Source organism: Gekko japonicus, unplaced genomic scaffold (assembly GCF_001447785.1).
Source record: "Gekko japonicus isolate JY-2015 unplaced genomic scaffold, Gekko_japonicus_V1.1 scaffold484, whole genome shotgun sequence".
Classification (NCBI taxonomy): Eukaryota; Metazoa; Chordata; class Lepidosauria; order Squamata; family Gekkonidae; genus Gekko; species Gekko japonicus.
Window position 1 is genome coordinate 457,128 of NW_015168059.1, and position 12,676 is coordinate 469,803.

A 12,676-nucleotide genomic window follows, 5' to 3' on the forward strand; every position below is an offset into this window, starting at 1 on the left:
TCCAACTCGAAAGCAGGAGAAATAATATGGAATGTCCCATTACAGCAAAGCCAGACGCTGTCAACTGATAGTTTACAAGGTCAGGACTGGAGGGACTGTCATGCATAGGGCACATCCTCTGGTTAGGACAAGCCCTCTAGCACTGCTGTGTCCTCTGACACAGCTGAACAAATGGCCACGGCACCTCAGATGCCGAGGAAGCTGCACTTGCGGACAGCATGAAGAACAGGAGGTCTGCAAGCCGAGACAGAGAGCCAAGAGCCTGGAAATCAGCCTTTACAAGCAATCGGAGGTGGTGTCAAAGTGGACTTAGCATAATCACATGCTGGCAGGAGGGGAGAGGAAGCAGGACTGAAGCGGAAGTGGCCAGAGAGGGATGGCAGCAAAAAATGAAACAGTAAGCAAGAAAGGAACCACTGCTGAGAGACAGCTGAGCATCAAGAGCACCAAAGGCAAGAAACTTGGTGGTGGTGGTGGTAGAAGGTGCCACCAAGTGGCAGCTGACTTATGGAGACGCTGTAGGGTTCTAAAGGCAAGAGACGTTCAGAGGTGGTTCGCCTTTGCCTGCCTCTGCATCACGACCCTGGTCGTCGCCCATCCAAGCACTAACCAGGACCAACCCTGTTTAGCTCCTGGGCCACCCAGGTCAAGGCAAGAGACCTGGCAGCCATCTGGAAATAAACACAGGAGTCAATCAGGACTCAGGCCGTGCTTGGCCAGTCAGGAACCACTCACCATGGGCAGGTCTGCGAGCTCAAAAGAGACCTTCACAGACCAGGGGGGCCGGTACACTGGGCGGTTCTGTGGCCGTAATGCTGCCCATGCCTGTTGCCTTGTCCTGACTGGCCTTCTGGGAAGACCTTGGGATTGCTGCTCTGACCAACGGCTTTGCCTTCTTGCCCTTCAGGAAACCCGCCTTACCCCAGGCACCACTGAGAGAGATCAGGACTCCTCCACTGCATGACAGTGGGAGAAGCCAATGCCTGTGACGCTTGCCAGTGTGTGTCCAATCGCAGATGCCCTTGATAAGTGTGATGGTGGGAAGTGCCATCAAGTTGCAGCCGACTCAGGATGACCCTTCATGGGGTTTCCAAGGCAAGAGACGTCTGGACACGGTTTGCCATTGCCTGCCCCCCCCCCACCGGGCACTCCCTGGGTGGTCTCCCATCCAAGGACTGACCAGGGCTGATTCTGCTCATCTTCCGAGATCTGAGGAGATTGAGCTAGTCTTGGCCACCCCGGCCAGGGCCCGTGATAAGCATGCCCAGGCTTTAAGCGTGGCCTGGATCCACAGTTCACTGAAAACTTTGACGACTACTCCTTTTACCTTTCTGGACTGTCTTTCTACATGTATAAATTTCAGCCCCATGCAAGGGACAACACTAGAGATGTGAAGGCCCGGAAAAAAAACCGGAAAAATCCGGGGGGGAAACGTTTTCCCCCCGTTTTTTCCCTGAAGCCTTTTTGTTTTTTTCTGATAAATTGGAAAAATTGAAAAAAGAAAAGAAAAGAAAAGAAATTGATTATGGATAAATGATGAGTAAAATATTTTAAGACAAGGTGTTCAAATATTTTCCAAATCATTTCTAAAATATATATATATGGTATCAGATTGATCTAATTTCTGTGCACTGAGGACAAGCAAGTCCTACGTTACAAACTGAACTCTCCAATGCAAGAACAAGATGCATGTCTTCCTTTAGGAGGTGCGATTGTCAGAAGAAAATAAAAAAGTTTCAGTTTTGTTTTTGCATGTGGGTGGGTATTCTGTTTGTAATAATTGTTTGGATACACTATATTTTTAATATGCTAGTTGTGATAATTTCATGCCAAGTAAAAATGTCCATAGTCATATTTTATGTTCCTAAAGTAACAGAATGACTTTCAATCTAGAAAAGACAAAAGAAATGCTAATGTAGCATTTTTTTCAATTTTTCCGAAAATTTCTGTTTTTTCCTGGAAAAAAAAAACCCGGAAAAAAATTGGTTTTTTTTCGAGCTTCAAAATTTCCGGAAATTTTACATCTCTAGACAATACTAAACTGAACCACAAATCAATATATTTTGCTGCACAGAAACGAAAGATGAAACCTTTCACCCGACTGCACAGAGCCGCAAGCTGCACACCACTGTGTGGTCAAGCAGGACAGGTGGACAAAATTAAGCAGTGCGTCACAAGGAGGCGGTCACGTTCACAGTGCTTAAACTGGCACACTACAAATAACTGTTTTGTCTGCACAAAAGCATCCCTTTTCACCTGTTCCTCAGAGAACAGAAAAGCTGCCATCTGGGAAATGCGGAACATGGGATTTTCAGCTTTACCAAAAACAACAACAACAAACAGTTTGCAATATATTGGATTCCCCCCCCCCTTGTTGTCATCAAACACTTAAAAGACTTACACTGATTCAGCAGCTGCTGCAGAGTACATTCTTGTCTGTGGCAAAGATAATTTAAGCAGATAAAAACTCAAGACATAAAAATCAGAATAAAAACTAATTAAAATCAGTATTTTCAATTTGCCTTGTAAGAAGTCGCCTGTAATATACATATGCCACTGAGCTGGAAAACAAAAAAGTAATAACTTTTGGTTGGAATCAAGAGGTGGAAGGAAGTTTGCAATCTTGCATCTGTGAAGCAAATATATTTTTTTTAACAAAGCAAGAAGGTCTTTGGCAACACTAGACAGTATCCTTTCGCACAATTAAAATGAGTGAAAAGCAACATTTCCCAGTATGGAACTATGAAGCTGCCTTAAATCGGGTCAGACAGCACTGCCCACACTGGAGGCAGGGGATCTCAGGCCTTTCCCCTGCAGCTGGACCCTTCAACGGAAGATGCTCTGGACCAAGGCTCCCTCTGAGCTGTGGAGTCCTGTGAGCAAAAATTCCACTTTGTGAGCTACTGGCATTAAAGTTGTGAGCAGGTGATTTGGCTACTGCCTTCATTAGTTTGCTCTGGAGCCACCCATCCTGGGCTAAGACAAAAATGTGTGAGCCGGAGGCTCAAAAACCGTGAACTAGCTCACACTAACTCAGAGGGAACACTGCTCTGGACTGCATCTTGAGACCTTGGGTATGCAAAGCGTGGATTCTGCCCCCTTGCACATTTATTTGAACAAATAAACAATTAGCCACCTTTCTCCCGTGCAGAACTCAAAGCAGCTTGCAATATATAAATAAAACATTATTAAAATAAATAAAAACCACAATATAACCCCGATAATAAGACCCCAATAAAAATCAACTTCAGTTATACCCCATGTTTTTCTCCTCAGTAGGGACCCAGATAGCCTTACCTTGTTCTCCTCTCCTTGGTTTTATCTCCACAACAACCCTGTGAGGTAGGTTAGGCCGAGAGGGTGTGGCTGGCCTCATATCACCCTGCACGCTTCCACGGTGGAGTTGGGATTTGAAGCTGGGTCTCCCAGTTCTTCACCGGACACTCTCACGGCTAGACCATTCTGGCTGATAATTTGTGTCAATTGCCCCCACATGGTAGGCAATCACATCATCAGCGTTCTAAAGGATTTGCAGAGTTACTGGATCACTACAGTAATAGCAGGATCCTCAGAGACTGAAGCGACAGACGGGAAATTCACAGATGCTCCAGCGTTTCCTTTCAAGCACCCAGAAAATGAAGCCCCACAATTACCTTGTCTCAATCTTTACCGTTACTTATTCTCAGGCAGAGGTCTTTCCCATCATCCTTTTTAACCGGAGATGCCACTGGGGACTGAACCCGAGGCCTTCTGCATGCAAAGCAGGGGCTCTTCCACTGAGCCACAGCCCCTCGTGTCTCCAGGGGGACCCCTAATTGAACAGAGGGTGTTTGTGTGTGGATTCCAACCAGAATGTGCTTCAAGGGTATGAGACCTGGCCCCTCTCTTGCTAGGAGGGGACACTCGTTGTTGTTGTTGTTTTTGGGGGGAGAAGTGCACATGGAAGCAGCCCGTTGAAATATTTGAACACAGCCACCCTGGAGCACCCCACCTGTGCCTGCGCACATCATCCTTTACACCTGCATCAGTTGATCGCCTGCTGAGATCGATGCTGAATGGAGTGCTACGGGCTCCTGCCTCTTGCATTCCATTCCAGAAAACAGACTAGGTACCTGTGGCCATGATAGTGTCATCCTTCCCCTGGGTGAAGACGACGATTCGCTGCCTTTTCAGGTTCACTTTTGGCAGGGCTTGTGCCTTTCGGGCCATTTCTCTGATGTCCTCGGTCTGGTAACGGAAAAGAGAGAAACGGGTCTTGTGGGCTGTACAAAGGACACCAAGCATGAGGGCAATGCTTTTTAGCAGATTACAGAACCATTTTTGCATTGTCAGCCATGAGGGCAGGCCTCTCTTTTCAGGCAACTGCGTATCAGCACTGCCAGCACTGTGTAAATACAACCAGGAAGTAACCAATGTGCTCCATACGGGACTTTTAAAATCCCCACTATGTATCCCACCTACTCCACCGAGCAGACGTTGGGAGTCTTCCTCCATCTTAAGACGCTAAGTCGCGGGAAGATTCCTTAGACTGCAGGAAAGCATCCAACTTGGCCGAGTGACGTGGCATGCATGTTAGCACATTATTGCAAACCTTTAACACTGTAGATATTTTTATCTGAACAGAGTGAAGGTTGACAGAGGGAACTTCTTCTCCCTTTCCCAAAAGACTAGAACTTGGAAGACATCCAATGAAGCTGATGGGCAGTAGATTAAGGAAGGACAAAAACTGCGGAATTCATAGTCAGCTTAAGAATCAGCAGATTCATGGAGGAGAGGTCTATCAGTAGCTACCAGCCATAGTGACTAAAGGGAACCTCCACATTCGGGGGCAGCCAACCTCTGAATCCCAGAGCCAGGAGGCAACATCAGGGGAAGGCCTCGGCCTTTATGTTCTGTTGTTGGCCCTCCAGAGGAACCTGGTTGGCCACCGTGTGAGATGGGAGGCTGGACTAGACGGACCAGCAGGGCTCTTCTTGTGTTCTTGTGTTCACAGTGTATATTCTCCTTTATCTGAATGGGAAAACCCCCAAATACTGGTATAAATAGAATTTTAAATATGGAGACGAACAATGTTAAGTAGTATTATAAATCTAGCTGCAGGGCATAATATTATTCCCATACATCTGAAGGTGTTTTAGTTTGCTGGGTCCAAAGCTGCAATACATTAATTTTTATGTTTTTATTTTGCTAGGTTTGCTGGTACAAAATCTCTCCCTTGTCGAGCCTGAGCTGGAATGTCCTTGTCGTGAAGGACCAGCCATTCCCCCACTGCCTGCTGTGCGCCTCTCATGCCTCCTTGTCACACTCTCTGGCACCAGCCAAGCTGTCTCTTCTCATGGCAAATTCCTGAATACATTTCTATGGCTGGGGTGTGTGCCCCCCCCCCCGCCAACTTCATTTTTCTTAAGGGTAAATTACCCAAGATGTACAGAAATGCCAAAAAGACGCTCCCTCCCCCCCCCGTGTGATACCTGAACGGTGGCTGACCTTCAAGCAGCCAAATCGCAACCATCACTGTTTGCAGCACCGGGAAGGAGACAGCCTAATGTAAAAAGCCAGGCGCACCAGACCACTTTCTCCGCATCCTTCTGGGTGGTCACAGGAGATGGTGGGCAGAAGACCTGTGCACCCTAACCCCCTCTCCCCGGTGGGCCCCCACCTCATGGGGTTGGCCCCCCCCACTTTACTGGGCTGCTGCTGCTGCGAAGGCCTGGGAGAATCTGCAGAGGCGATAATGTCAGGAGAGACCTTCTATTCACTAGAGAGGTTACCAAGGAAAGTGAAAGTATAGGAGACACAGGGCTGTTTTGGGTAGCGACTACACGCCTCTCTTAACAACTAGTTGTAGACTTATTAGCTCAGATCTACCCCACCCCCCCATTTACTCTATATCAACTGCCATGGCATTGTGCTGTGTTAAACTTACTTTTGAGTTATACAAAACTTTTCTTCAGGTGCAAATAGCACACCTCTCTCAAGCACAGCTAAGAACAGAGTAATATTATCAGCCAATAGGTAAAGGTAAAGGTTCCCTTGCTCGAAAGCCAGTCGAGTCCGACTCTAGGGTTGCGGTGCTCATCTCCGTTTCAAAGCCGAAGAGCCAGCGCTGTCCGAAGACATTTCCGTGGTCATGTGGCCGGCGTGACTAAAGACCAAGGCGCATGGAACGCTGTTACCTTCTTTCCACTGAAGTGGTACCTATTCATCTACTTGCAATTTCTTGCTTTCGAACTGCAAGGTTGGCAGGAGCTGGAACTAGCCAATACCAAGCAGTAAAGTCTCGGAGGTGTGGCTGTACGCACCAGTGCGGATGGTGGCATTTTTCAATGCTACTCCCAAGTTTCATTTCTGACACATCAGGGAGAGGTGTTTCTTACCGAGCTCTCTTCACCATGCTTTAGTTTCTGAAGTTGAGGTAGGGCTGTTTTCTTTTAAAAACACACTGCATTCCAGTGTGGCACAACCCAACGATCACTTCCACTCACAAGGCAGCACAGTCGCGTAGCTCTGCAGCTCCACCCTAAACCAGAAGCATAAGCTTCTACTCGGGAAGAGGCTGGTCCCAGAGAAGGAAAGGTGATGTTTGTGTGTCTGTATAGAGTGCTGTTAGGTCACAGCTGAGTTATGGTGACCCCATAGGCTTTTCAAGGCAAGAGAGGAGCAGAGGTGGCTTTGCCATGGCCTGCCTCTGCGTAGCAACCCTGGACTTCCTCGGTGGCCCCCCCTCCAAGGACTCACCAGGGCCAACCCTGCTTAGCTTCTGAGACCTGATGAGATCGGGCCATGCAAGGCAGTACAGAGACTAACAGGGGTGGGTTTGCCCTCGCCGGCCTCCGCGTAACAACCCTGAACTTACTTGACCGTCTCCCATCCAAGGACCAACTAGGGCCGACCCCGCTTAGCTTCCAAGATCTGACGAGATCCGTCTAGCCTGGGGCATGCCGGTCAGGGATGCTTGGCCATTGCTTACTTACACACCGTAAGACCAACACGGCAACATCTGCCTGCACAGAACTTTCAAAACCCCTCCAATGCTGTTGTAAAGTAGTATTCAACTGCACAGTCTGTCCACCTTTGTCCTCCTATGATTTTTCATTCTTTTTCCCCCAAGCGGCTGATCTTGGTCACTGGGATTTTTTTTTGTTTTTGGTGTGTGGCTAACTCTCAGTGCTGCACACATATCAACTGTTACACATCACTGTTGGCAGATGATTCAATAGGTCACTTTCTGCCGACTGAAAGGGGCCATATGGGCTAAGAGCACCGTCGCTGTGGTGTTTCCAGTGCACTGTGATCAGATGAGGCAGATTTAGGATGCTCGGCAGAAGCGGTGCCAGAATCTCTTAAGAAAGCGCGAATGGAAAGGTTAATACACAGGCGATGAGCAGACACTGGCAAAAGCGTTGTGTCACTCAGGGTGAATTTAAACCTGGCACATCCCAGGTTTTTAGCTCTGGGGCGGAGGGAGTAAAAACATTAGAATGGACATGGCTTATGCCGCCCCACGCCCTACCTACCTTTCAAGTGCTGATCCTCTGTGCTTTGCCCTAAGTCAAATGTGCAAGATTTGTAACAATGCATTACTTGGTAGAAAGCCAAGTATTTTTATCCTAACAATACAGCCCACTGAAAGGAAACAGTTTTTAAAATCACGGCGTGCTGTAAAAGGACTCACCAAGTTTTATGGCATGTGAAATGAAATAGTTTTTAACACTTAATAGACTGATGGTACAGATGAGTCTGCTCATGAGTGATCCTGAACCAGCAGCATTTTCAAAGAAGCAGGGGGGCAACAGAGGTGCATTCCCCCCCCCCCCGGTACTTTTTTTGCCTGTACCCTGACCAAAGTCACAGATCAGCATCTGGTCCGTGAGCTGAATTGCGTGCCTGATCAAGCCCAATAGGGCGGGAGCCGCCGTCCCCAATGCCTTTGCACCAGGAACAGAAACCCCAAGAGGAGAGCGGCGGGCAGGCGCCAAAGAGCAGGGGAGGCAGGTTCCACCCAGACATTATCCCGCTAAACACCAGAGACGTTGCTTGTCACATTACTCATGCAGTCTCTGGGTCCTTCAGCTGTCAGAGCTCCTGATCACGTTAGTTAGCTCTCTCTGGCACACTGTTAATTCCTGGGAATGCTCAGCTATTCCTAGAGCAACATTATAAAGTCAAGACCAGAACCTCTTAAAAAGAAAAAAGACTGATGCCGTTAACTGGCTCAATAAAAGATGGGAGACTGTGCGTGCGTGCGTGCGCATGTGTGTGCCTGTCTGTCAGGAGGCTGCACATTTATGCAAACCCAGATGGGAAACTCCACTTGAGAGCATTAACAAAAGCAGCAGAAGAGGCAGGGCTTACATTAATCAGCTCTTAACAATTCCACACACAACCTTGGTAAAAAAAAATCATTTGCATAACGATAATCCGCATGTGGCAGAGTGTAAGTTATTTAAAATGGTGTTATATTTCAGCGTTTAGTCGTGCTTCGCCACTGCTTTCGGAGCGGGTCCTGATGGGAGCGTAATTCAGCTAATGAGGTGGCTTTTTAGCAGGCCCAACTGACAGGTCCCGTATCTGCAGCGGCAGCTTGAAGCCGTGCCCGGCCTCTTGGCTTCCCAAGAGGCTTTTCAGAATTCAATAAATAACATCTGTGGGCGATGTTGGGTGCAGACCTAGCCGAGTGCGTCATAACACTGAGCTGGCAGAACAAAGACACCATGACGACTGCCAGGTTTCCATGGTAACTGCGGTGAGGCTTGGAGAGTATAATAGCACATCAATCACTGTCCAAAAGAACTTCATTATCAGCAAGGGGGGGGGGAGGAGGGAGGGGAAAAATCCCTTCGAATCTGTTTAGCCTGCAACGTAGGTTAACTCACCTCAAAGCCTTGCTCTCGAGCAAAAGTGGCGGCTTCCTGAAATATTAATAAAAAGGAACAGTTAATTATAAAGCACCAGATAATAAAGAAATAACACATTCGGAGGCTCATTCAGGCAGGCTCTGTTCCCGTAATTATCTCAACATGTCCGTGTGCCGCTGCCCCGCTCCTCGGGCCAAGGGGGGGGGGGCACTCCTTCCCCCAGACAAGACGACAGCACTGAAGTGTCAACACACTTCACAAACCAAGGAAGGAAAAGACCGGCTTCCTTCACCTCTGGCAACATGAGTGTGGACTAATGGCCTTTAATAGAGAAAGGTATGGCGAGCCAGGGCACTTATTGCGGTATTACTGAGCGCTCGTCATTTGTACAGCACGTCCCAAGGCAGCGATGTGGGAAACACACGTTATGCACAGCATCAGGCTGCCACCAGGTTGGTAGTTCTCTGTATTATGACATCACCTGGTTTGAGTGCCCCCGCCCAGGAGAGGGGCTTCTCAGTTGCGGCACCAAGACTCTGGAACTCTCCCCCCCCCCCCCGCCCCCCTTTTCCCCCCCCCCGGACTCATTTGCTCCCTTCTGTGGCCATCTTCAGCTACCAGGTGAAGACGTTTTCATTTCATCTGCCATTCCCTCAATAACCCCTCCTTTCCGCCCAATCTGTTAATTGTTGTTTTTATGCCCATGTATTTTATTGTGCTGCATGTGCATTTGATTGGTTTTAATGGTTTTTATTATTTAATTTTTTAATCCGTTAGTCACCTTGATGGTCTGGATAAGGGCAGAAGGGCAGGGTATCAATCTTCTAAATAATAATAGTCACAAAAATCATCCTGTGATGAGTGTCCCTACCCCCCACCCCACCTCCCATGACTGGCTGACTCGCAAAGAAGCTCATACAATGAAGCCATCATCTAGATGACTGATCGCACGTCTGGCAGGGAAGAGGGAGAAACTCCGCACAGGGATGCAGTTTTAAGCGGCAGCCCGGTGTCTGGCATCAGGTCCGGCTTCAGTCTTCCCAAAGGCTCTACATACTGGCTCAAACCACCTCATAACAGAATTTGGTTTTCTGACTTGAACCCTCAGTCTTAAACACCACCACACCATTTTTCAAGGATTATATCTGGTGCTTAGGTTCAGAGACTCTGAAGGCCATTTCTTATACGTTTCACATTAAAGGATCCTGATCACATTTCATTAAAAAAACAACAACAACACAACAAACACAGTCAAATCAATAACGGCTTAATCAGAAGATTCCTTAGGCTATTCTGATGGCTTAATCACAGCTTTAAGCAATTCAACTCCTCTCCCCTCAAGGAGCACGAACATCACTGGACCATTAGAATGTGCTCATTACTTATTTCTTATTTATATTCAACACAAATGGCTTCCATTAGTCTTTCTGTTTTCAAACAGAACCACAGACTAGGGGGGAAATGGAGGAATAATGTTGATACATGACAGTGCAAATAAAAGCTTTATTAGGAAAGTAATTTACTATATGATATATGCTTTGTATACTGCTTATACACATTTGTTTAATACTTTTTATTGTTTAAATGGTTTTTTTTAACAATTAAACACATTTTAAATTATACAGACATGTCAGTCATCTGGAGTTATCCATTCTTAAATTGAACTAGGAAGTGACACTGCTACCAATTAACTGCATATCAATTCATAATGGATGACGACTTCTGGCAAGTATCACCGTGACTCCTGCTGTTTGCCTGTTACCCTCCCTTCTTTACAACTCAACTTTGCAAGGAATATTCTGAAACTCCGGACAGTCACAGTTATCAGAGCTACAGACTGAACTGATGCGCCCCCCCCCCACTGGCTGCCGGGAAGTTCTCCCATGCCCCCTGAGAGCCATGAGAGGGTTGTCTTCCAACCCTCCAATCCTCACCCACTGCATCGTGTTGTTGCTGCTTGGTTGTTGGTTGAATTTTGTAATCCACTCTATGTCTTGGTTGTGAAAGGTGGGCTACAAATAAAATTAATCAAATCAAATCAAATAATGCTGTTGCACGGCTTTTTCAGCGAGCTTTGCAAAACAAACAACAAAAAAGCTTCCTGGTGAATTGTGCCCGGAACTATCTAAAGAAGCTTTTAACGCATACACATTTCTAGAATAGTTTTACTCTTTAAAGAAATATTCTGGGGATTGTTGTATTGTTGGATGATCTAACCCTCTGAAGGGAAAACACATAGTTCTTCCAGGAGGAAGCTGATGTTAATCAAACCAGATAAGCTGTAAAAAGCACACTTCCTCAGGCTGATCACTGGAGAAGCAGAAGGTTGAGCAGGTTAGCTCGAGCAAAGGTTGCCAAAAAACCCGAAGCAAGGCGTGAACAATTGCCAGCAAGGTTCGCCACATTGACAATTTACTAACAAAAGAATCCCCCCCCTACATCAGGGGTGTCAGTAGCCTTTGCTAGCCCAGCTGTCAAGGCACAGAGTGGAAGGTTCAAAGGTATCAAGCAGTGTATTCTTAGAGCAGCTTGCAATTAACAAAGCCCAGGCCTCCATGGAGAGGGGAGGAGGCCCAAGCAAGCCTTCAGTGCCCAATAATGCACTCAGAACAAACTACTATACAATCAAGATAGGCTTAGGTGGAAATGGGACACAGATAATGGAATAAAAGAAAAACGGGGGGGGGGGGTTAATGAAGTTCACAGACTATATAAACATGAACTAAATACTACCTCCTCTGAGCCAGAAAACATTTACAATTCCAGTTTTGGGTGACAAAACTGAAACAGGAAGTTAGAGCCTCTCCCAAGGGGGGGGGGTTGTTGTTCAGTCGTACAGTCGAGTCCGACTCCTCACGACCCCATGGATTACATCACGCCAAGCCCCTCTGTCTTCCACTGTTCTCCAGAGCCTGCTTAATTTCATGTTCGTTGCATCGATGACACTGTCTAACCATCTCATCCTTTGCCATCTTTGACCTTCAATCTTCCCCAGCATCAGGGTCTTCTCCAGTGAGTGCTCCCTTCTCATGTGGTGGCCAAAATATTTGAGCTTCAGTTTCATTATCTGGCCTTCCAGGGAACAGTCAGGATTGATTTCTTTGAGGATTGACTGATTTGATCTTCTTGCAGTCCAAGGGACTCTCGAGAGTCTTCTCCAGCACCATAATTCAAAAGAATCTATTCTTCGGCGCTCGGCCTTCCTTATAATCCACTGTTTTGCAGCCATACATGACTACTGGGAATACCATCGCTTTGACCATGCGGACTTTTCTTGGCAGGGTGATGCCTCTACTTTTTATTATGCTGTCTAGGTTCGCCATCACTTTCCTCCCAAGGAGAAGACATCTTTTAATTTCATGGCTGCAGTCACCATCTGCAGTGATCTTGGATCCCAGGAATGTGAAGTAAGCTCTTGTAAGCCACTCTGAGCCTGTTCGTGGGAAGGGCGGGGTATAAATGCAATGAAATAAATAAATAAAATAAGTCTGTCACTGCTTCCATTGCTTCCCCTTCTATTTGCCAAGTAGTGATGGGGCCAGATGCCATGATCTTAGTTTTAAGTGTTAAGTTTCAAGCCAACTTTTGTGCTCTACTCTTTCACCCTTAGCAAGAGGTTCTTGAGGTCCTTCACTTTCTACCATTAGAGAGGTATCGTCTGCATATCTGAGGTTGTTGACGTTTTCCCCAGCAATCTTAATTGCGGCTTGTGATTCACTCAGGCTGGCATTTCGTATGATGTACTCTGCATATAAATTAAATAAGCAGGGTGACAATATACATCCTTGCCGTACTCCCTTTTCCTATGCTAAACCAAT

The 12,676-nt window shown here is 46.8% G+C and overlaps 1 protein-coding gene across 1 annotated transcript in view; it reads right to left on the minus strand.

The window, feature by feature from the left end:
• ADK (adenosine kinase) overlaps positions 1-12,676 on the minus strand; it is a 333,994-nt gene that overhangs the window by 57,520 nt on the left and 263,798 nt on the right. Inside the window, exons 8-9 of the mRNA XM_015414519.1 lie at positions 8,877-8,912; positions 4,113-4,227 (exon numbers count right to left, since the gene is read on the minus strand). Of these exons, the coding sequence (XP_015270005.1) occupies positions 4,113-4,227; positions 8,877-8,912 (151 nt within the window). The remainder of the gene's footprint in view (positions 1-4,112; positions 4,228-8,876; positions 8,913-12,676) is intronic.